We start from the raw sequence: 20,877 nt of genomic DNA, 5'->3' as shown, positions 1-20,877 counted from the left end.
GTACTGGATGTGTGAGTGTGTTTGCTGTATGGTTGTGCATGTGGTGTACTGTAAGCAGGTGTGTATAGCTGTGCGTTCGTGTAGAAGAAAGGCATGTGTGTGTGTGTGTGTGTGTGTGTGTGTGTGTTTCTTTGTGCATGTCAAATCAAATCAAATTGTATTTGTTACATGCGCCGAATACAACAGGAGACCTTATAGTGAAATGTTTATTTACAAGCCCTTAACCAACAACATAGATTAAAAAAACTGTAAAAAAAAAAATATATATATAAATATATATACATATAAAGGTAACAAATAATTTAAGAATCGAGAACTTGCATGTGTGCATATTTGACTGTTTACGATCCAGAGACAGTAACTTCATTTGTATTCTTGCCTCACAGACCAACTCCAGGGAGTCTTTCGGCCCAGTCAACTCCCGCACACACAGCCTGGACAAATGAACCGTTCCCTGGGAAGAATTCACCAGTCTGGGCATGAGTCTACTGCAGTACAGCCCAATGGGGAAGTAGATGGAAAGATAGCAGGTGAAGGAAGGAATGAGAGAAAGGAGTCGCTTTTCTCCAACCTGGCATGATTCACCTTGACTCCTAGTCAAGGGTTGCAACATTGCATTGATTTAAAAGGGATTGTTATGTTAATTGAAAAATCATAATTTGATCATTCTAATTTATGAGTTATTAATTGGTGATGGTTGTTTTGCAGCTGTAAGGCGTTGGTTCATTCTATACCCTGTTATAGGTGCAATATAGTATTTCATCTTGGTCAAGATATAGGTAGAGGTGAGAACATACATTTCCATATCCCTAAGAACCTCAAGTTTTAATAGCATGAAAACGAAAGGATTTATTATCCTGTTTATCTTGAAACTCTTTAACCATCCATCCTTTATCAGAAATATATGAGATGCCAAGGGATAGGGTAAAGGGTGGATTGAATCATTTGGAATTGAGCTTTCTGGAAATACAACCAATTATTTTTGATGGAGGTGAGCAAACCACGTTGGTAGAATGCAGGGTATGAGCTTCTTTATGTTCATGCTTTATGAGTCAACTGTAAATAAATAATTGAATAGGTTTTTAGTAAAGCCAACTGCGGCCGATACAAATTGTTAAAATCAAATCAAATGTTATTTGTCGCATACACATATTTAGCAGATGTTATTGCCGGTGTAGCGAAATGCTTGTGTTCCTAGCTCCAACAGTACAGTAGTATGTAACATAAATATATTAAACATAAATATTTAAAACCCCTTGGACCTTGCACGCCCGATTTTCCCTCCTGGTTAGCTATTTAATATTCTACCTACCAATGTGACATGGCGTGAGCCATACCTTAAACAAATGTGTGTCTATGTATATAAATGTAAATCCATATGTACTTTCTCAGACGCCCTGGGCCAGTAATACATAGATAAATGTAGGGAACTACAAAGTGAGTGAGTGTCTGATCTTACAACCATACTTATAATAAAGGGGCTCTACTCATTCAGATCCGCTTCAGCCAACATCCCCATAGTGGTTGTTTCGGCGGTGTCTGAGGTGGAACTGTGTTAGAGCTGTGAGATCCACAAGCAGCTCCTGCCATTATACCTAAAGCGGACATTGCCATTGGCTGCACAGAGTCGCATTAAGATAAATTCCATGCAGCCTTGTTTACAAGTTTCAAACACTAGAACGTGAGATGTAATCTACACCTCGATTAGGCTGGTAGAAATCCTAATTTTGTTTAATGATTTTGAGCATAATTATTTCTAGATATACACTTCCTTGTTCTGAACGTCTAACTCGAGTGGGACAATTGCAAGAGCAGCTGCTCACCGATTTGACAGCTCCAACACAGTTACTCCTCCGACACCGCCAAAACATCAACTGTGTGGGTGTCGGCTATCGCCGATTAACGCTTGATCTGATTGAATCTTGGCCTTAACCTTTCGTCCAGTTTGCAAATATCTATCGTTACAAAATGGATTCCCATTTTTGCATACTGGTACTGCCAATATAACACGCCATATTCTTTGTACAAAGTGTCTTTATTGCAGTGATGGGGAATGGCAAAAGAAACCCAAACAGAAAGAAAGAATCTAGACCCAACTGCATGTAACACATTCATTATCAGCTACAATGCACAGTAAAACAAATGAAAAATACAAACAATCCTGCCTGGTCAAATAAAAATGAAGTGCATATAATCAACGAAAAACAAAATCGACTATTTTTTACCCATAAAACATTAAAAGAATGTAGATACGTTGTGTGCATATGCACAATATAGGCCTATGTAGACAATTTCACCTCGTTTCATACCATTTTTAATCCAGATTTTATACTCGAAACTTGATTTAGTTGATACTACACAGCATCAACAAGATGGCGTTTAAAAAAAAGCACACAGAAAAACCCTCCTGCCACTGAGAATTGTGTTCAGAAGCTACAGATGACCTTGATGTAATCAACTACCATACCCCACAATTGTGTCGGCAGTGCAGATAATGGCATCGCTTTTGATGAGTGGGTTTACTAATATATTCAGTTCATATTGCCCTTACAAAAAAAGATTGCAGTTTTGAAACTGCAGTCTACTGTGGTATTTTGGAGCAATAATTGCAGCATACTGCAGCTATACTGCACTCTGACTGCAATCTCTTTTCTTACCGGAAAACATATCCATTCCCCATTTATTTTTGTTCTTCAGCAAATAACTCTATAACGAGACACTCATTGACTGTCCAGCAATATATTTTTTGCATGCTTAGATACTTAGAACAGCAATAGACACGTAGTGACCATGAGGACAACAGATCAACTTGACTTTAATGTAGACTCATGGAGTCAACCACCAGAGGCAACATACTGTATGATTGAGGAGATTTAAAATGTGCCATGCTATATAAAAACAGCAGTGCTTTCAAAATGGGGACCTAAAACTAAAAAGCTTTAACTCTGACAACTGAGGCACCTAGAAAAAAAAGCACAAGTCTTATATTGTTCCACATAATGTGATGGAAATTTACTCTGCCATTTCTTCATTTGAAATGTCAGACTGCCAAGAATAACACTGTTGCAGTTTTAATATCTTTCCGTTTACCCACAAACCAAAATAAGACTTGTTCAACATTCCAAGAATTAAGCCCCAGAAAGATCTTTGTCCCGATAAGAGTTTGATTGGGTTTACAGTGTAGTCAGCTACTGATAGCACATGACAAAAAGGCATCCCTTCAACATTTTACTCCCAAATAGAGTAACACTCAGTGAAAGTTCTAAAAGAGATTACAGTTGCACTTTCTTTTACAATCTGTATTTACTAGAGAATTCATTTAGCCTGGGTCAAATACTTAAGATGTGCTCAATTTAGTTAACCAGACAGCCAACTCCAAGCACACAAGTATTTGACACCCATTTTTTCCCAAGATCTGTTGAATACTGTGATATACAACACTTGGAACGTAGAGTGACATTTCCAATGACTGAACTTGGTAGCATACTTGTGATTTTTCAGGAGTGAAGGATAAATACACTGTACTGTTTTACACATTTATTACGCAATAAGTACTTGATGATAGTTTAATAAACCCATATTGATCACACAATGTTCCAAGGTATCAATTGAACAGACACTGCATCCCCTCTAGACCATCATTCAACCATCAAAATCATAATAATTCTGCCAGCCATCCAATCAACAACTGAGAACATACCAACTTCCTGATATGGGCTTAATACTTGTACATTCCTGTCCATTGACAAGCTCCTCCCTTGGACGTAGCGGAACCGTGTTTGTTCCTAATATGTTCCTTCTGCCGACCACTTGGTTCTCAGTTCTAGGTGAAACGTGGTCGGACGGTTGCACACAGCTAACGAGTAACCCCAGACGCCATACTGACTCAAATCTACCAGTGGTTTATGGTCATATCAGTGAGGGGTGTAGACTAGAGCCGTCTTTAGAAAGACAAGGGTACAGGGGTCAGCCTAGGCTTGGTCCCCCCCTCTGTTCTAGGCTTTGTCCTTGCGCTTCAGCTTGTTGACTTTCTTCGCTCCGCCGTTCTTGTTGATTAACTTCATGACTTTCTCCTTGTGGTCCAGCACCTTCATCATGGCATCTCTAGCTTCAGTGATCTGGTCCATCACCAGCTTACAGCGCTGCATGTTACCCTGGGGGGGGGAGACAATTCAAGATGGCTGACTGACATTCATAACAAAGGCCCAGGTAGATTTTCCCTTGAGCCCTCAGAAATTATATACACCTGCCTGTGGAATTGATTAAACAACAGACCAAATACTGCTATAGAGCAGCATGCCTCACTTTAATATGAGTGTAGTAGCAGTGTTTACGGGAATAGTAAGTTCTTAGATATTGTGCTCAGGAAAACCTGTTTGGTTTGTAGGCTATAACTAAGGGCCAGAGTTTTTTCTGGTCAAGTCTGCAGGTCTGGGAAAACTCTGGGCCTCCCCATGAGCAGCAGACATGCATGGATTTCCTTTGTGTTGTTGCGTGTATGACCTCTGACCTGTATGAGCTCGTTGATACGGTGCATGTCATCATCCGACCCGGCCTTCTTCTTTGGGATCAGGCCCTCTTGGAGGGTAGTGAGGCGGCTGTACACGTCATGCTCCAGACTAGTCTGGGGAGAGAGAGGGGATACAATAGAGAGACCAATACAACATGATTGATGTTACAAATGACTGCTATTCAGGAGGACAATTACTGTATCTTGTTCTAAGAAAATATGGGTATAGAACCACCTCATTGTCTTCCGACGGCTACGTCAAACAATGTGAAGTGTTGCCATGAAGCACCATCAGCGCAGATGGCCGTGGTGCTAAATGACCTGAGACAGTGAGATCCACTTGGATAACTTTAAGAGTCACCCTTTTTCACGCCAACTTCATAACGCTAAGGATCTCTTTCTGTTGTGCTTAAAATCCAGCTAACTGCACGTGAAAGGGAAGAGTTTCTCACCAGCTGCATGAGCTGTGCTGCACACAGGTGCATCTTCCAGCCCTGTGCTCTGCACACCACCCCCTTCTGATTGGCTACATCCTGCAGGGTGCCCTTCTTCTCCTCTGAAACCACGACAACACACCATTAAGCCATGTTATAATATAATAATACCTTCAACAACACACCATTAACCCAATGAGCTACATACGTCCGTGGTGTACCATTACATTTATCCATTTCTTCTGCATCCGTAGATGCCAACCATTAGTATGTGAGATTAATTGAGGCTGAGCTAGTGGTGTTTGAGACACCCCAGAATAGTTTGTAGCTCAAACTATTAAAAGCTGTTTATGAAAAGATTCATGAACATGTGACATGTTTTGCTCTATGATGCCCACAAGCCACAGAAGAGTCAGTCATTAGAAGGTAAGGTGTTTATAGAAGACTGTAGAAAATCACAGGACATGTGTCAATAATACTGTAATAAGCTCACAGTTGCTGTCACAAACTCCAAACATTTGTCACTGCCTGGTGGATATTAATTTCCCAATGAGGAAACAATTTCTGTACTTACAGCATTCGTATAAATACATTTTTGAAACAGGTTTTTACTTTGGCAGACCTCATTTTTGTTATTGACATTTGTGAATAAAATTCATGAATGCAACTATTTGTCAAATTGTTTTGTGTTCTACTTACAGCCCTGGTTACCCGGACAATAGTAAAAACACTTCATTGTGAGGATATATATAAAGTGCTGGACAGCCACATAAATGAAGGTCAGATAAATGAAAAGGTGATTTTTGCTAGGGTCTCGGGTCTGACAGGGTTAAGCCATCTTATAACAATACAGTAACACCTTCAACACAAGAGGTCGACCGATTATGATTTTTCAACGCCGATAACGATTATTGGAGGACCAAAAAAAGCTGATGGAGATTAAAATTGTTTTTTTTATCTATATGAAATAATGACAATTACAACAATACTGAATGAACAATTAACACTTCTTTTCACTTAATATAATACATAAATAAAATCTATTTAGTCTTAAGTAAATAATGAAACATGCCTAATTTGGTTTAAATAAGGCAAAAACACAGTGTTGGAGAAGAAAGCAAAAAATATTCCCAGTAAAGAAATATTAGGTTGCAGTTATTATAGGAATTATGACGCGTCGACTATTTCTCTCTGTACCATTTGCATTTCATATACCTTTGACTATTGGATGTTCTAATAGGCACTTTAGTATTGCCAGCCTAATCTCAGGAGTTGATAGGCTTGAAGTCATAAACAGCGCTGTGCTTCAAGCATTGCTAAGAGCTGCTGGCAAACGCAGGAAAGTGCTGTTTGAATGAATGCTTACGAGCCTGCTGCTGCCTACCACCGCTCAGTCAGACTGCTCTATCAAATATCAAGTCATAGACTTAATTATAATAAACACAGAAATACGAGGCTTTGGTCATTAATATGGTCGAATCCGGAAACTATCATTTCGAACACATTTTATCAAACGGGTGGCAACCCTAATTCTAAATATTGCTGTTACATTGCACAACCTTCAATGTTATGTAAAATTCTGGCAAATTAGTTTGCAATGAGCCAGGCGGCCCAAACTGTTGCATATACCCGGACTCTGCGTGCAATGAACGCAAGAGAAGTGACACAATTTCCCTAGTTTAATATTGCCTGCTAACATGAATTTCTTTTAACTAAATATGCAGGTTTAAAAAAAAGATACTTCTGTGTATTGATTTTAAGAAAGGCGTTGATGTTTATGGTTAGGTACATTCGTGCAACGATTGTGCTTTTGTTAAATCATTACCCGCTTGGCGAAGTAGGCTGTGATTCAATGATGAATTAACAGGCACTGCATTGATTATATGCAACGCATGACAAGCTAGTTAAACTAGTAATATCATCAACTATGTGTAGTTAACTAGTGATTATGTGAAGATTGATTGTTTTTTTAATAAGATAAGTTTAATGCTAGCTAGCAACTTACCGTGGCTCCTTGCTGACTGCACTCGCGTAACAGGTGGTCAGCCTGCCACACAGTCTCCTCGTGGAATGCAATGTAATCAGCCATAATTGGTGTCCAAAAATGCAGATTTAACGATTGTTATGAAAACTTCAAATCGGCCATGTAGATTAAAAATCGGTCGACCTCTAGTGAACACACCATTAAGCCATTTTACAATATGATACAGGGTTTTTTCTGTATCAGAAGGGGCTTCGGTGGTGGGCGTTAGCGCGGCAACATTGCTTAGAACATTTTAGAGGTCCCCATCTTGGCGGTGTAGAGAAACTGTTGCATTTATGCCAATTTCCTGCAATTCTACAAATTATTGCTGTTTTAAAGCTAGTTTCTTGTAATTCTATATTATAAACAGAAAAATAATACAGTAATACACACCATTAAGATATTTAATTATAACTAGGGTCAGGAGTTTTTCCTGGGTAGGAAAATCTCTAGACATAAAATATTTGTGCTTTGAAAGTCACTGGTCAATTGCTAGCAAGCCATGCTGGAGACGACGGTCTAACAATGATGTGACGACAACAAATGACATTAGCTTTCATAGCATACTAATAAATCCTTTCCGTTTTGCTTCACAGTGCACATAGCACAATAGAAAGAAGTCCTCTTGGTGTGTGTGTGTGTGTGTGTGTGTGTTCTAAATGTTTTCATATGTGTGCACTCTGGAGAGAATAATAACCTTGTGTGTGATGTTGTAATAATTGTTGTGTCATTTAGATTGTCAAAACAAAACAATTAATAAACAATTCAATGTCAAAAAGCCTCCAGAGCATTACTGGCATTTTTGTCCACGAGAAGCGCATTTCAGTCAGTCCCACGAGAAGCGCATTTCAGTCAGTCCCACGAGAAGCGCATTTCAGTCAGTCCCACGAGAAGCGCATTTCAGTCAGTCCCACGAGAAGCGCATTTCAGTCAGTCCCACGAGAAGCGCATTTCAGTCAGTCCCACGAGAAGCGCATTTCAGTCAGTCCCACGAGAAGCGCATTTCAGTCAGTCCCACGAGAAGCGCATTTCAGTCAGTCCCACGAGAAGCGCATTTCAGTCAGTCCCACGAGAAGCGCATTTCAGTCAGTCCCACGAGAAGCGCATTTCAGTCAGTCCCACGAGAAGCGCATTTCAGTCAGTCCCACGAGAAGCGCATTTCAGTCAGTCCCACGAGAGACGCATTACCACAACAAGCTCTTAGAACCCAGAATGTATGAACATTCTTTAGAAATACAGTTATCATTGAACGCTATCAACAATAAAAGACGTTGGTCTGACCTTTGACCCGAATGTCACTGTATCTCTGGAAGTGGTGGTAGGCAGCCTTCCAGGGGTTCCTGTAGTGGCGGAGGAGGGTGACCGGGGGGCGAGCACGGGTGGGGACATAACGAACACCCTCCTCATCTGCAGGGCAGAGAAACACAGTGGTCACTCACAGGGTTAATATGGCTGTTCTTTTACAAATCTTGTCCTTATAGACTAGTGAATCTTTAGACAAAATGCACAACAGGAGTAGACTCTAGCCAATGACGATTTATTGTCTGAAAATAAGGAGAATGCAATAAACATTATGTAAGACTGCAGTTAACTTGAGCCCGTTTCCAAGTTACTGAGGCTAGTTTACCGTTCACTAGGAACAAAATCGCTCACACACACACACACACACAAAAGGGATGTTCCCTTACCTATGTACTCCTTGGGGGGCGACTTGCGTTTCTCGGGCCTCATGCTGTGTGGTCTGGCCAGGACCTTCTCCTCGTCTGTGCTGTTGGTCTCCATCATCTCGCTCTCCTCCGTGGAGATGACGTGCTGCTGCTTCCGGGGCTTCTTCCTGGGTGAGGCCCCGAGGATCACGTCCCCACCAGGCATCATGGACAACATGGGGGCACCACAATGGGGCATAGGGGGACCTGGAGGGAGATGAGGGGCAAGGCCCATATTCACAAAGTGTCTGAGATTAGGAATAATGATCCAGGATCGGCCCCCCCTCTTATTCATTCTGATTTAAAAAGGTAAAAGCATCATACACCATATGAGCAATAGAAGGACATCTATAAAACAAAAAGTGTTACAGAGAAATTAATATTTCAATTCAAATGTACCTGCTTTGGAAGTATCCATAGACTCCACTTCCTGCTTTATCTTGAGCTCAGGGAGGGTGGAGCTTATTCCACATGCCGCTGTGCTACTGGCCGCTGCCTGTGTAGGCGGAACCACCACGTTGGCCATAGACGAGATTGGTGGAGTAATGGCGGACATGGCGGGGCCAGGCTGGGAGTGTGGGGGTGCAGACACTGAGAGGAGGGTCTGGATTGGCTGAGAGGGCTGCTGCTCATTGATCTGATGGCTGGGCAGCGCTTCCATGGAGGACGACGTCAACGGGGGTGCCAGGGACACGTGGAGATCAGCCTTGTGCTTCATACTGGGTGAACAGGGAAGATATCAACCACAAAATAATTTTAAATGTCATTTTTAACTACAAGATGGAGTTGAAGGATACCAGCATGTGTACTCAGCATCTACTGAGGATACCAGCGCGTGTAATCAGCATCTACTGAGGATACCAGCGCGTGTACTCAGCATCTACTGAGGATACCAGCGCGTGTAATCAGCATCTACTGAGGATACCAGCGCGTGTAATCAGCATCTACTGAGGATACCAGCGCGTGTAATCAGCATCTACTGAGGATACCAGCGCGTGTAATCAGCATCTACTGAGGATACCAGCGCGTGTAATCAGCATCCACTGAGGATACCAGCGTGTGTAATCAGCATCTACTGTGATCAGGGCCTACTAACACGGTGCTGTGCTAAGTCCTACCCTGATGCAGGTCTGATGCCCCCATCTATCCTGGGGCTGGTGGCCTCTGGGATCAGGTTCTTCCTCACAGCAGACCTTTATAGGGCAAACAGAAACGGGTTAGTGCTGGGCTGGAACAAAAACATGCTCGCCAGGACCACTGCTATAGTAAGTTGTAGCATCCAGAGGAAAACAGAGGGGTGTTCTAAACTCACCCTTCATTGGCAGGCTTCTTGCGCAGGATGCTAGGCCGGGGGGAGGACAGCAGGGTGGGGACACCAGGCCCAGTGTTCTGGGGGTGTGTCTGCCCAACGCAGGTGGGAGGCTGGCTGCTGCCGAACGTCTGGCCAATGGGGTTGGCTACCAGAGTGGAGCCGTCTGCTAACACAACTAAGAATAAAGAACAATGTTACTGTATTTTTTCCAACTAAATTAATTTGAACTAATAAATTAATATAATGAGAATTTAAGAGAGTGGAGGAAATCTGTAGAATGATATATGTATTATATTCATAATATGTAAATCTCAGACCCGACAATTCTGGACGTGTCTCTATGCTGTTGTGAGTTTGTTGCTACTTGGCTATCTGTCAACTTTTTGGTTTTTACTTTTAATACATTTACCAATGTTACGTTCCCCAGTTTCTGTGTTGTGGGTTTGTGTGTGTCTATTTCAAGAAATGGCTTCCTGGATTCCAAAAGCAGCTGATTGGTTGGTCCAATTGCAGATTGGAGCTCTGACCCCTCCCTCTCGTCATCAAGGGATACAGCTGTCTGCAATTACAACTCCTTCTCCAGCTGGATAAAAGCCTGTGTTCTTTTGTCAGGAGGAGAAAGCTTCTTTGTATGTCCTGTGTTGGTCTGTATAAGTTGTTAAACGTATTTTGTAGCTGCTCCTGCAGCGGTATGTGTATGCCATAGGACTTAGTACTTTGGTTTATTGAAATTGTTCAAAGTATTGGTGAATTATTCTGTTTCATTTGTTCCCGGGGGGGGGGGGGGCACCACCTGTATTTTGGTTAGTGCGCCACTTGGTGCTAAAGGTTAGGTAAGCTGTGGGAAGGCAGCTAAGGTAGGAGAGAGGACTAACTTTTACTTTCTTTGCTTCCGTCCAGCCCCTTTTCCCCACCTTACCGTGTATAAGGAAGAATAAATTCCCTGCAAACTGTATTTTTCTCTGCCTCTGTCGTCCTTCCCCGCACCTACAATCACATACCCTTTTCCCTTCACGGGAGGTTGAGTTGTGGCAGGGTGTTGTGTTCGCTCCGCCAAGAGATGTATGTAACAACCAACATCTTCATTTTTTCACCCCAGATACTTTTTTTTACATGGTTCTACAGAACCTCCACCAGCCGAAACAGCAACATTAACACTATGCCATCTAATTGCAGTCGCTGTACTCATCATACAGGAGAACTATCAAAACTTACTGGTGAAGATAGCTGTGTTGCAACTTCAGATGCAATCGTTAGGCAAGGATGAAACAGCGTCTGTGCCACCAGTAAGTACAGCTAGTACTGTAGTAAAATTCCCCGCAGCCGGACAATTCTCTCAAGGCTTCTGGAAAGAAATGCTGTCGGCATGCTCAACCAGTGGCGCTCATTCAGACGTTTGAACATTTCTAACGTGTCCTCCCCATTAAGCAACGATTCGAAGTCAGAGGCCGAGCCTTCTCAGGCCTCTCCTTCACCCGTTACGGGGTATGGCCTGCCGAAATCTTCCACCATTTGCTCTGACACATTGAAAACCCTAGTCATTGGCGACTCAATTAACCTCAATATTAGACTTAACGAATCATCCAGCGATCTTACATTGTTTACCAGGGTGCAGGGCTACTGACGTAAAGGCTGATCTGAAGATGGTGCTGGCTGAGGCTAAAACTGGCGAGTGTAGAGAGTATAGGGATATTGTTATCCACGTCGGCACCAACGATGTTAGGATGAAACAGTCAGGTCACCAAGCGCAACATAGCTTCAGCCTGTAAATCAGCTAGAAAGATGTGTCGGCATTGAGTAATTGTCTCTGGCCCCACCCAGTTAGGGGGAGTGATGAGCTCTACAGCAGCATCTAGCTGATTTACATTCAACTCAATCACTGGTTGAAAACTGTTTTCTGCCCCTCCCAAAAGATAGAAAGAGGGCCAATCTACACATTCTGGGACTCACTGACAAACAGTACCAAGCCTGGCCTGCTGAGGAGTGAGCTCATCTTATCTATGAACATAGACAGAGCTCTAACTCCTCCAGCTCCACAATGAGATAGTGGCAGACTCCACTAAGCTGGCAGGCTGGCTAACGCAGTCAAATCAGCTTTCCCCATTGAGACCGTGTCTATGCCTCAATCTAGGTGATACTCGCATTAGCAGTCTCACTGGAATAAAGACCTCCTCCATTCCTGTCATTATTGAAAGAGACTGATATCTCAAAATAGGGCTACATAATGTAAGATCCCTCACTTCCAAGGCAGTCATAGTCAATGAACTAATCACTGATCATAATCTTGATGTGATTGGCCTGACTGAAACATGGCTCAAGCCTGATGAATTGACTGTGTTAAATTAGGCCTTTCCCCCTGGTTACACTAGTAACCATATCTCCCGCGCATCCCGCAAAGGCTTAGGTGTTGCAAACATTTATGACAGCAAATTTCAATTTACACAAAAAAAAATTGACTGCATTTTTTCTTTTGAGCATCTAGTCACGAAATCTATGCAACATACTCAATCACCTTTTATAGCTACTGTTTACAGGCCTCATGGACTGTATACAGTGTTCCTCACAGAGTTCTTATCAGTAGTCATGGCAGATAATATTCACATTTTTGTTGACTTAAATATCCACATGGAAAAGTCCACAGATCCACTCCAAAATGCTTTCGGGGTTTGTCCAACATGTTTCCGGACCTACACATTGCCACAGTCATACCCTGGGTCTAGTTTTGTCACATGGAAAAAATATTGTGGATCTCAATGTTTTTCCTCATATTCCTGGACTATCGGACCACCAATTATTACGTTCGCAATCGCAACAAATAATCTGCTCAGACCCTAAACAAGGATCATCAAAAGCCGTGCTATAAATTCTCAGAAACGCAAAGATTCCTAGATGCCCTTTCCAGACTCCCTTCACCTACTGGACGTCAAAGTACAAAAACCAGTTAACCACCTAACTGAGGATCTAAATTTAACCTTGGATAATACCCTAGATGGAGTCGCATCCCTAAAAAAACAAAAACATTTGTCACAAGAAGTTTGCTCCCTGGTATACAGAAAACACCCGAGCCTTGAAGCAAGCTTCCAGAAAATTGGAATGGAAATGGAACTCCACCAAACTGGAAGTCTTCCGACTAACTTGGAAAGACAGTACTGTGCAATAAAGAGCCCTCACTGCTGCTTGATCATCTTATTTTTCCAGCCTAATTGAGGAGAATAAGAACAATCCAACATTTCTTAACAATACTGTTGCAAAGCTAAATAAAAAGCAGCATTCCCCAAGAGAGGATGGCTTTCACTTCAGCAGTGATAAATTCACGAACTTCGATGAAAAGATCTTTAGAAAGCAAATTACAGACTCCTTCTTGAATCTGCGTATTTCGTCAAAGCGCAGTTGTCCTGAATCTGCACAGAACTGCCATGACCTAGGATCAATGGAGACACTCATTTTTTAATCCTACATCTCTTGACACATTCATGAAAATAGTCATGGCCTCTAAACCGTCAAGCTGCATACTGGACCTTATTCCAACTAAGCAACTCAAAGAGCTACTTCCTGTTCTTGGTCCACCAGTGTTCAGCATAATAAAAATGGCTCCCCTATCCAATCAAATATATTCATAAAGCCCTTTTTACATCCACCAATATCACAAAGTGCTATATAGGAACTCAGCCTAAAACTCCAAACAATACAGATGTAGTAGCATGTTGGCTAGGAAAAAAAACCCTAGAAAGGCAGGTGGCTAGGAAAAACTCCCTAGAAAGGCAGGAACCTAGGAAGAAACCTAGAGAGGAACCAGGCTCTGAGGGGTGGCCAGTCCTCTCCTGGCTGTGCCGGGTGGAGATTATAAAAGTACAAGGCCAAGATGTTCAAACATTCATAGATGATCAGCAGGGTCAAATAATAATAATCACAGTGGTTGTAGAGGGTGCAACAGGTCAGCACCTCGGGAGTAAATGTCAGTTGACTTTTCATAGCCAATCACACCCACCGGATGTGTACCAAACTCACTAAAGTGGCAGTAATAAAGCCCCTCTTCAAAAAGCCAAACCTCGACCCAGATTTTTTTTATTTTTAACTATCGGCCTATTTCGAATATCTCATTCCTCTCAAACATTTTAGAAAACGCTGTTGTGCAGCAACTCACTGCCTTCCTGAAGACAAATGTATATGAAATGCTTCGGTCAGGTTTTAGACCCCATCATAGCAGACTGCACTCGTGAAGGTGGCAAATTACATTTTAATGGCGTCAGACCAAGGCTCCGCATCTGTCCTTGTGCTCCTAGACCTTAGTGCTGCTTTTGACACCATCGATCAACACATTCTTTTGGAGAGATTAGAAACTCTAATTAGTCTACATGGACAAGTTCTTGCCTGGTTCAGATCTCATCTGTCGGAGAGATATCAGTTTGTCTCTGTGGATGGCTTCTCCTCTGACAAATCAATTGTAAGTGTCGGCATTCCTCAAGGTTCCGTTTTAGGACCACTATTGTTTTCACTATACACTACCAGTCAAAATGTTTATAACACCTCATTCAAGAGTTTTATTTTATTTTACAATGTAGAAATTGTAAAAACATAGTGAAGACAAACTATGAAAAAACATATTGAATAATGTAGTGACAAAGTGTTAAATCAAAATATATTTTCTATTTGAGATTCTACAAAGTAGCCACCCTTTTCCTTGATGACAGCTTTGCACACTCTTGGAATTCTCTCAACCAGCTTCACCTGGAATGATTTTCCAACAGTCTTGAAGGAGTTCCCACATATGCTGAGCACTTGTTGCACCCTCTACAACCACTGATTATTATTTGACCCTGCTGGTCCTCTACGAACGTTTGAACATCTTGAAGAACAATCTGGCCTTAAATGGCCATTTACTCTGATAATCTCCACCTGGCACAGCCAGAAGAGGACTGGTCACCCCTCAGAGCCTGGTTCCTCTCTAGGTTTCTTCCTAGGTTCCTGCCTTTCCAGGGAGTTTTTCCTAGCCACCATGCTTCTACATCTGCATTGCTTGCTGTTTTAGGCTGGTTTTCTGTATAGCACTTTAACATCTGCTGATGTAAAAAGGGTTTTATAAATACAATTTCATTGATTCAAACCTCTTCAAACTTCCAACTTAACTTAAACTTCTTCGTTCACCAACTTACCTGAGGTCTTGTTCTCAATGGCTGGCTGCTGTTGGTTGATGGGCACAGGTTGAATGTTTTGCGCAGTGATCTGACCGGTGGCAGTGTGCAGGCCCTGGGTGCTGATGTTGGTTGACTTGATGCCCTGCGTGGCCATGGCGGCGGGCTGGATGTTCTGCGTGTTGATCTGAGCGATACGGTCCACCGTCATCAGCTGCATGGGGTTGAGGTGCACCGCCGACGCTACGCCCACACTGGCCTGGGTCTGCATGGCCGTGCCGCTGGGGGCCTGAGGGGTTACTGTAGGGGTGACAGGAAACAGAGATGAGGGGTTGGGGTTGACACACACAGGGTTAGAGACTTGTTTAGAGACAGATTACACTAGCCCACAATTGGGACAGACCCTGGCTTGGGAAGACAAAACTAGAAACTAGTGATTTAATGATACAAAATGATCATTCATCTTGATTGAAGTGAGAGTTGGTTCAGTACTTCCATTATCTAGCATTTTTATTATTGGTCATCATCAGCATCATCATCATTATAAACATAATTATATAGCATTATACCCTGAGAATTCTAAATATCTGATTGGTTACAGAGTCATATGGAAGCAGTGATTTAAATAGTAAGAGAAGAGGTGAGTGGTACCTGGGTACTGTCGGATGGTTGAAACAGAGCTGGTGATGGGGGTGTAGGTGTGTGTCAGAGGGTACGACGAAGAAGGGTAGGTAGGCAGGAAGTACTGAAACTGCACTGGCACCGGTTGCCTGTGTGTGTGTGGAGGGGGAGAATGCATGCCAACTGAATAAGATAAAAAACGCAACTTTTGCCTTTGTCATAACATTTTCAGCTTTCAACTATCAACCAGAAATGTGCTCCAAGTACAGCAGAAATTAGGAAATAAAGACATTTTAGACTATTGATATGTAGCCCAGGACAATCGAGAAACATTAAGTGTTTTCACGTGCTATCTATCTTCTGGGATCAGATACTCATCTTGTTGATGCATGTATTATCGTCAACCCAAAATAAAAATCTATCAGTGCCCATCTCTGACCTGTCACTGCGGGCCTCCATGGTGATGGGGTTGGGGGAGGAGCGGGGGCCTGAGATGGGGATCAGGTTGCCCCTCTCTCCAGGGTACTCCGGTTGGATCCTGGGCGAGGTGTGGGCTATTGGCTGGGGAACCACTTTAGCTGAAGAGGGCGGAGGTGGAATGGGGGTGCCAATTTCATTTCACAACATAAAATCACTCCGTAGGGACTGGTGCCATAAATTCAATTTGTTGCTATCAGTTCGGCAGTTGATAATTCAATGTGTCACTGTTTATAATAGTCTCTACTCATACCAATTACTTATTAGATAAGTAAACATGACATGTGGAGTATGTTACTCCAGAGAGTAGCCTGGTGCCTTTGACTCCAACATTAACGATTGAGATACTTACCCACGGGGATGTTGGACGTGGTGACTGCTGTGGCGTGGGAGGAATGAGAGGGCATCGCCATGGTGACGATGTTACTGTTGGGGTGGGGTCCTGAGCCTGGGTGAGGTACGATGTGGTTATTACACAATTAAAACAGAATAAAGGAGACATTTAGTCTTGCTAACTGTTCCCTCTGCTTCCGCACAACAAGCTGTACCGGTACATCACGTCTGACATCAACAGGCTCCTGAACAGCTTCTATCCCAACCTATAGGACTGTTGAATAGCTAACAGAATGGCTACACGGACTGAGTTGACCCTTGTATTTGATTTTTGCAATGATCTATGCACACTCACGGGACTCTACACATACAATTATAATTTATGCTGCTGCTGCTACTCTTCATACTATATCTGATGCCTAGTCACCTCACCCCTATACATATCTACGTCTATCACTCCAGTATCCCTGCACATATGGCATTGGAACGGATCCTGTATTATAGCTTCTTACTTTCTCGTGTCCTTTTTATTTATATTTCTTGTGTGTTTTTGTTCTACCTTATGTTATTTTTAGTGCTATATTGATATTGATTAGTGCATTGTTGGGTTTAGAGCTTGCAAGAAAGGCATTTCACTGTACTTGTACATGTGACTTAAAACTTGAATATGATGCTGAAATGAAAATAGATGTGTTAGACCTCTCTCAATCACAACAATAGCATCATACCTGTTGTGCTAGGCGATGGAGCAGTATTGGTGGCTAATATGGGGGCAACAGTTGCTGCAGCAACAGGAGTAACATTGCTGAATATGGGCTTCTGTGCCATGGTGTTGTACAACTGAGGTTTCTGACCCCCAATGGCAGGGTGAGAGGGCAGGGTGATGCGTGTGGGGGTCTCCCGAGATTGGGGAGGACGCTGGATGCTCAGAGTGGCTGGAGGGGGGTGAACGGTCAGCCCTGGACGCCTGATGGAAGAGAACAAGAGGAGGGTTAACACTGGTTTTACGTACCAATAGCTGGAATAGTATTGGGCACTATATCTAGACACATTTACACAATATGGAGCTTAGTTGGTAGAGCATGGCGCTTGCAATGCCAGGATAGTTGGTTTGATTACCGGGACATAAAAATAACTGATGTATGACCAAGTTGGTTTGAACAAAGCATCTGCTAAATGGCACCCACACACACACATAAAACAAAATAAAACAGTACAAAATGGTTCAAAGTTAATGCTTTGAGCATGTCGTACCCATGAACCATCTCGGCGGAGTGCGTGGCTGAGCTAACCACTGGGGACTGAGGCCTGGTGGCCGTTACCGGGGCAACCACCGTGGGCAACACAGCCGTGGACGTTGTTACTATTGGCCGGGACTGGATAGGCTGGTGGATGATGTGCTGGACAGTAGGTGGGCCAGTACCACTACCAGGGCCTGTAGCAGGTCTCAGTACGGTGGGTCCTTTGGAACTGGACATCACAGCAGCTGCAGCAGCTCCTGGAAACACACATGAAAAACAGTTAGACATGTCTGTGCTAAGGATGGTTTTGCTGAGGACCTAGAGTGGGTAAAAATATGAACCAACCACTATGGTGTACTTTGTTTGGTCACGGTAAGCACCGTGACTATTCTCTGAATTATAAAAATGTCTATCTGCTCTGGGCTATGCGACTGACCTCGGGGTAGATGGGAGGTAAAGGTGTGCTGGGGAATGCCAGTGGAGCCGAGCTGCAGGGGCGGGCCGTTGCTGCGAATGATCTGCACGTGATGGTGCAGGTTACTGGGGTTGCCCTGGAAACGCCACGCCCATGGACACAAAGCATTATAGATTTGGAACCACATTTTTCATCATGTCATCACATTGGGTAACCTTAAAAGGGTATATTATTGCTGGGGTACATTACAACGGTAAACAACACCAGTCCTTACCTGTTGGCCACTGATAGTTGCTACAGGGATGCCGGGGGTCGGAGGCACAGTGCTCTCCATGGTTACAGTGAGGTGGCTTGGCACCTTGGGTGGCAGGGAGATGTGGCCCTGGATGTTGGCTGGTGCTGGGGCAATCACTCGACTGGGCATGGGCGACTTCAGAGATGACTGCACCTATGAAAAGGCATGGAGTGATTAGATAAAGTAGGCAGTAGGCAAATGCAGCATACAGAACTCTGAGCTGCCTCATCCATACCTTTATAGGTCCTTCAGTGAAGGCCAGAGGCAGGCCCTGGGGAATGTGCGGTGGAGGAGCTGACACTGTGACGGGCATGCCCTGCTGGAGGGGCAGGTGCTGAGGTAGTGTTGGGTGGTGACCCTGGGAGGGGCCGTGGACCTGGGGGTAAGGCCGGACCACCACCGTCTCCTGCTTGTCATCTCTGAACCCTGGTGCTCCACCACCACTGGGGCGGTCATAAGGACTGTGGTCTGGGTGAGGGTCACGGCTGCTATCGTCTGTCCCACCTATGGTACAAAGAGTTGGAGTACTAACCCTTGTTATGCAGCAGACTTGACTGACCAATGATTTCTCACACTTACTAACCATTGCAAATAGTTGTAAAAGCTGTGATACAAAGCGAGTTAGTTCAGCAGGTTGCATGATATTACCTGTTGTGTTTGGTTGACTACTAGCCACCATTGCAGTGTTTCCTCCGGGAATCTGTTTTTTTCCCATACCAGGGGGTATTCCCGGTCGTGAATATTGTTGCGAACTCATCTTCTGACACAATTGACTTCTACGTAATGAAGAGAATAATATTAAACTTGAAAGGTACATGTAACTGCCAAAATAAAGGAAACACCAACAACGTGTTTTAATATGGCGTTGCACCACAACGAGGCACAAGAACAGCTTCTATGTGCCTTGGCATAGATTCTACAAGTGTCTTGGATCTCTATTCGAGGGCTGCAACACCATTCTTCCACAAGAAATTCCATAATTTGGTGTTTTGTTGGTGGTGGAAAATGCTGTTTCTGGCTCCAGAATCTCCCATTAGTGTTCATTTGGGTTGAGATCTGGTGACTGAGACACACACACCCTTTAAACCCCCTATGCTCGTGAGTCTCCTCTTTCAAAATCACTGAGATGTCTTCTTCTAGCCATGGTGGACAAAATAATGAGCAACTGGGCATTTTTAATACATGACCCTAAACATTACGCAATGCTAACTGCTTAAATTTCTTCAGGAACCACACCTGTGTGGAAGCACCTGATTTCAATATACTTTGTATCCCTCATTTACTCAAGTGTTTCCTTTATTTTGGCAGTTACCTGTATGTAGCTAGCAAATATAAGTTCACAACTGAATTTTGCCGACATCTAACGTTAAGCAGACATTTTCTCAAAATCGTCAATTATGAGGTCCATCGCACACAGTCAATGCTGTAATGCTTAGTTAAGTAGCTAACGTTAAGTGAGTGCATTGACATCTGCAATGATTTCTCTGCAAGTTGTAACCATATAACGTTAGACATCAATAACTAGCTAACTTGATGGCCAAAATTTTGACTATGAACACTCTGTTTGCAGTGGACTGGATTCAAGCCAAGGATAACATTAGCTTGCTACAACTTCAAAGCAGTCACTCGCTTACTGTACCGTTAAGTTAGCTTACTAGTCACTGACCTGCTAGTTTGTTGCTACTTCGATGAAGCCAGTGTGGGCTAGCCGCTAACTAAGCAAGTTGAACAGACAGCTCTTTTAGTCGATTTAAACCGTAGTAACGTTAGATACAGTACACAACTAGTTACATATTAACTGAAATCGCGCCTTAGCTAACAATGCTAGAAGCTAGCTAAATGCTGCATTATGTCACTGAACTAACAATAATCAATACATTTGTTGATTAGCCCATTCATCAGAAAGACGTACATTCATCTGCAATTATTATTGGTGGTTACTAAGAAACAGTACGATTATATAGAACCAGCAACAAGAACATACCTTGTTTTTGATCAGGAATCTCCATCCGTGTCTTTCTACTACGCGCGTGTTCCACAAGCATCACTATTTCAGAGCTTCCGGTTTTCAGTGAGTTTGTTTAGCCATATTGTAAAATAAAAGCCATATGGAAAAATAACGCTACAATAAGGAGGTTGCTGTAGCATTCTATAGTTGCTCGTGTTCATACGAAATTGGAATTGTATTCATTAGTGTGTAGTATTTTCTCTAAGAGTCCTTTCTACTTTTAATTTGAAGGATTTGCTTCCGGTTTTCTCCTGCCAAATGTCGCTGAGTTTGAAATGAAAACAGAAGTGAAAATGCAATGTTGATACACATAGTTAGCATGATTTACTGAAGATAAAGGACATGCTGACTTTTTTGTCCTTGGCTAAAA

At 42.9% G+C, this 20,877-nt stretch overlaps 2 protein-coding genes across 4 annotated transcripts in view; one reads left to right on the top strand and one right to left on the bottom strand.

Moving 5' to 3' along the window:
* The window catches only part of LOC135558585 (uncharacterized), a 22,285-nt gene extending 16,396 nt beyond the window's left edge, over positions 1-5,889 (top strand). For both annotated transcript variants that reach the window (XM_064992497.1, XM_064992496.1), the window contains exon 10: positions 387-5,889. In XM_064992497.1, the coding sequence (XP_064848569.1) occupies positions 387-446 (60 nt within the window). In that variant the 3' untranslated portion in view covers positions 447-5,889. The remainder of the gene's footprint in view (positions 1-386) is intronic.
* On the bottom strand, positions 2,017-20,823 carry LOC135558584 (histone deacetylase complex subunit SAP130-like). Of its 2 annotated transcripts, XM_064992495.1 has the most exons (20): positions 20,484-20,823; positions 20,166-20,214; positions 19,148-19,275; positions 18,735-19,003; positions 18,479-18,652; positions 18,226-18,340; positions 17,803-18,046; positions 17,277-17,515; positions 16,568-16,663; positions 16,178-16,316; positions 15,769-15,887; positions 15,139-15,417; positions 9,986-10,160; positions 9,792-9,866; positions 9,073-9,392; positions 8,656-8,880; positions 8,249-8,374; positions 4,963-5,066; positions 4,511-4,624; positions 2,017-4,154 (listed from the first exon to the last, which is right to left on the bottom strand). In XM_064992495.1, the coding sequence occupies exons 3-20, from the start codon at positions 19,254-19,256 to the stop codon at positions 3,996-3,998; spliced, it is 3,081 nt and encodes a 1,026-aa protein (XP_064848567.1). In that variant the 5' UTR covers positions 19,257-19,275; positions 20,166-20,214; positions 20,484-20,823; the 3' UTR covers positions 2,017-3,995. The 2 variants fall into 2 exon arrangements, with proteins under 2 accessions (XP_064848567.1, XP_064848565.1); XM_064992493.1 differs by lacking the exon at positions 20,166-20,214 and having other exon boundaries at positions 20,484-20,822.
* Between the last annotated feature and the right edge of the window lie 54 nt (positions 20,824-20,877).

Source organism: Oncorhynchus masou, chromosome 17, assembly GCF_036934945.1.
Source record: "Oncorhynchus masou masou isolate Uvic2021 chromosome 17, UVic_Omas_1.1, whole genome shotgun sequence".
NCBI lineage: Eukaryota > Metazoa > Chordata > Actinopteri > Salmoniformes > Salmonidae > Oncorhynchus > Oncorhynchus masou.
This window is presented reverse-complemented; position numbering and strand designations above follow the sequence as displayed.

Bases quoted from the DNA above. Each gene is read 5' to 3' on its own strand.
- LOC135558584 (XM_064992495.1), bottom strand. From the start codon at position 19,256: ATGAGTTCGCAACAATATTCACGACCGGGAATACCCCCTGGTATGGGA. The intron at 18,047-18,225 runs GTCAGTCGCATA...GTGTGTTTCCAG, and splicing joins TACCTCCCATCTACCCCGAG to GAGCTGCTGCAGCTGCTGTG. The intron at 16,664-17,276 runs GTATGATGCTAT...TACCTCACCCAG, and splicing joins TCCATCGCCTAGCACAACAG to GCTCAGGACCCCACCCCAAC.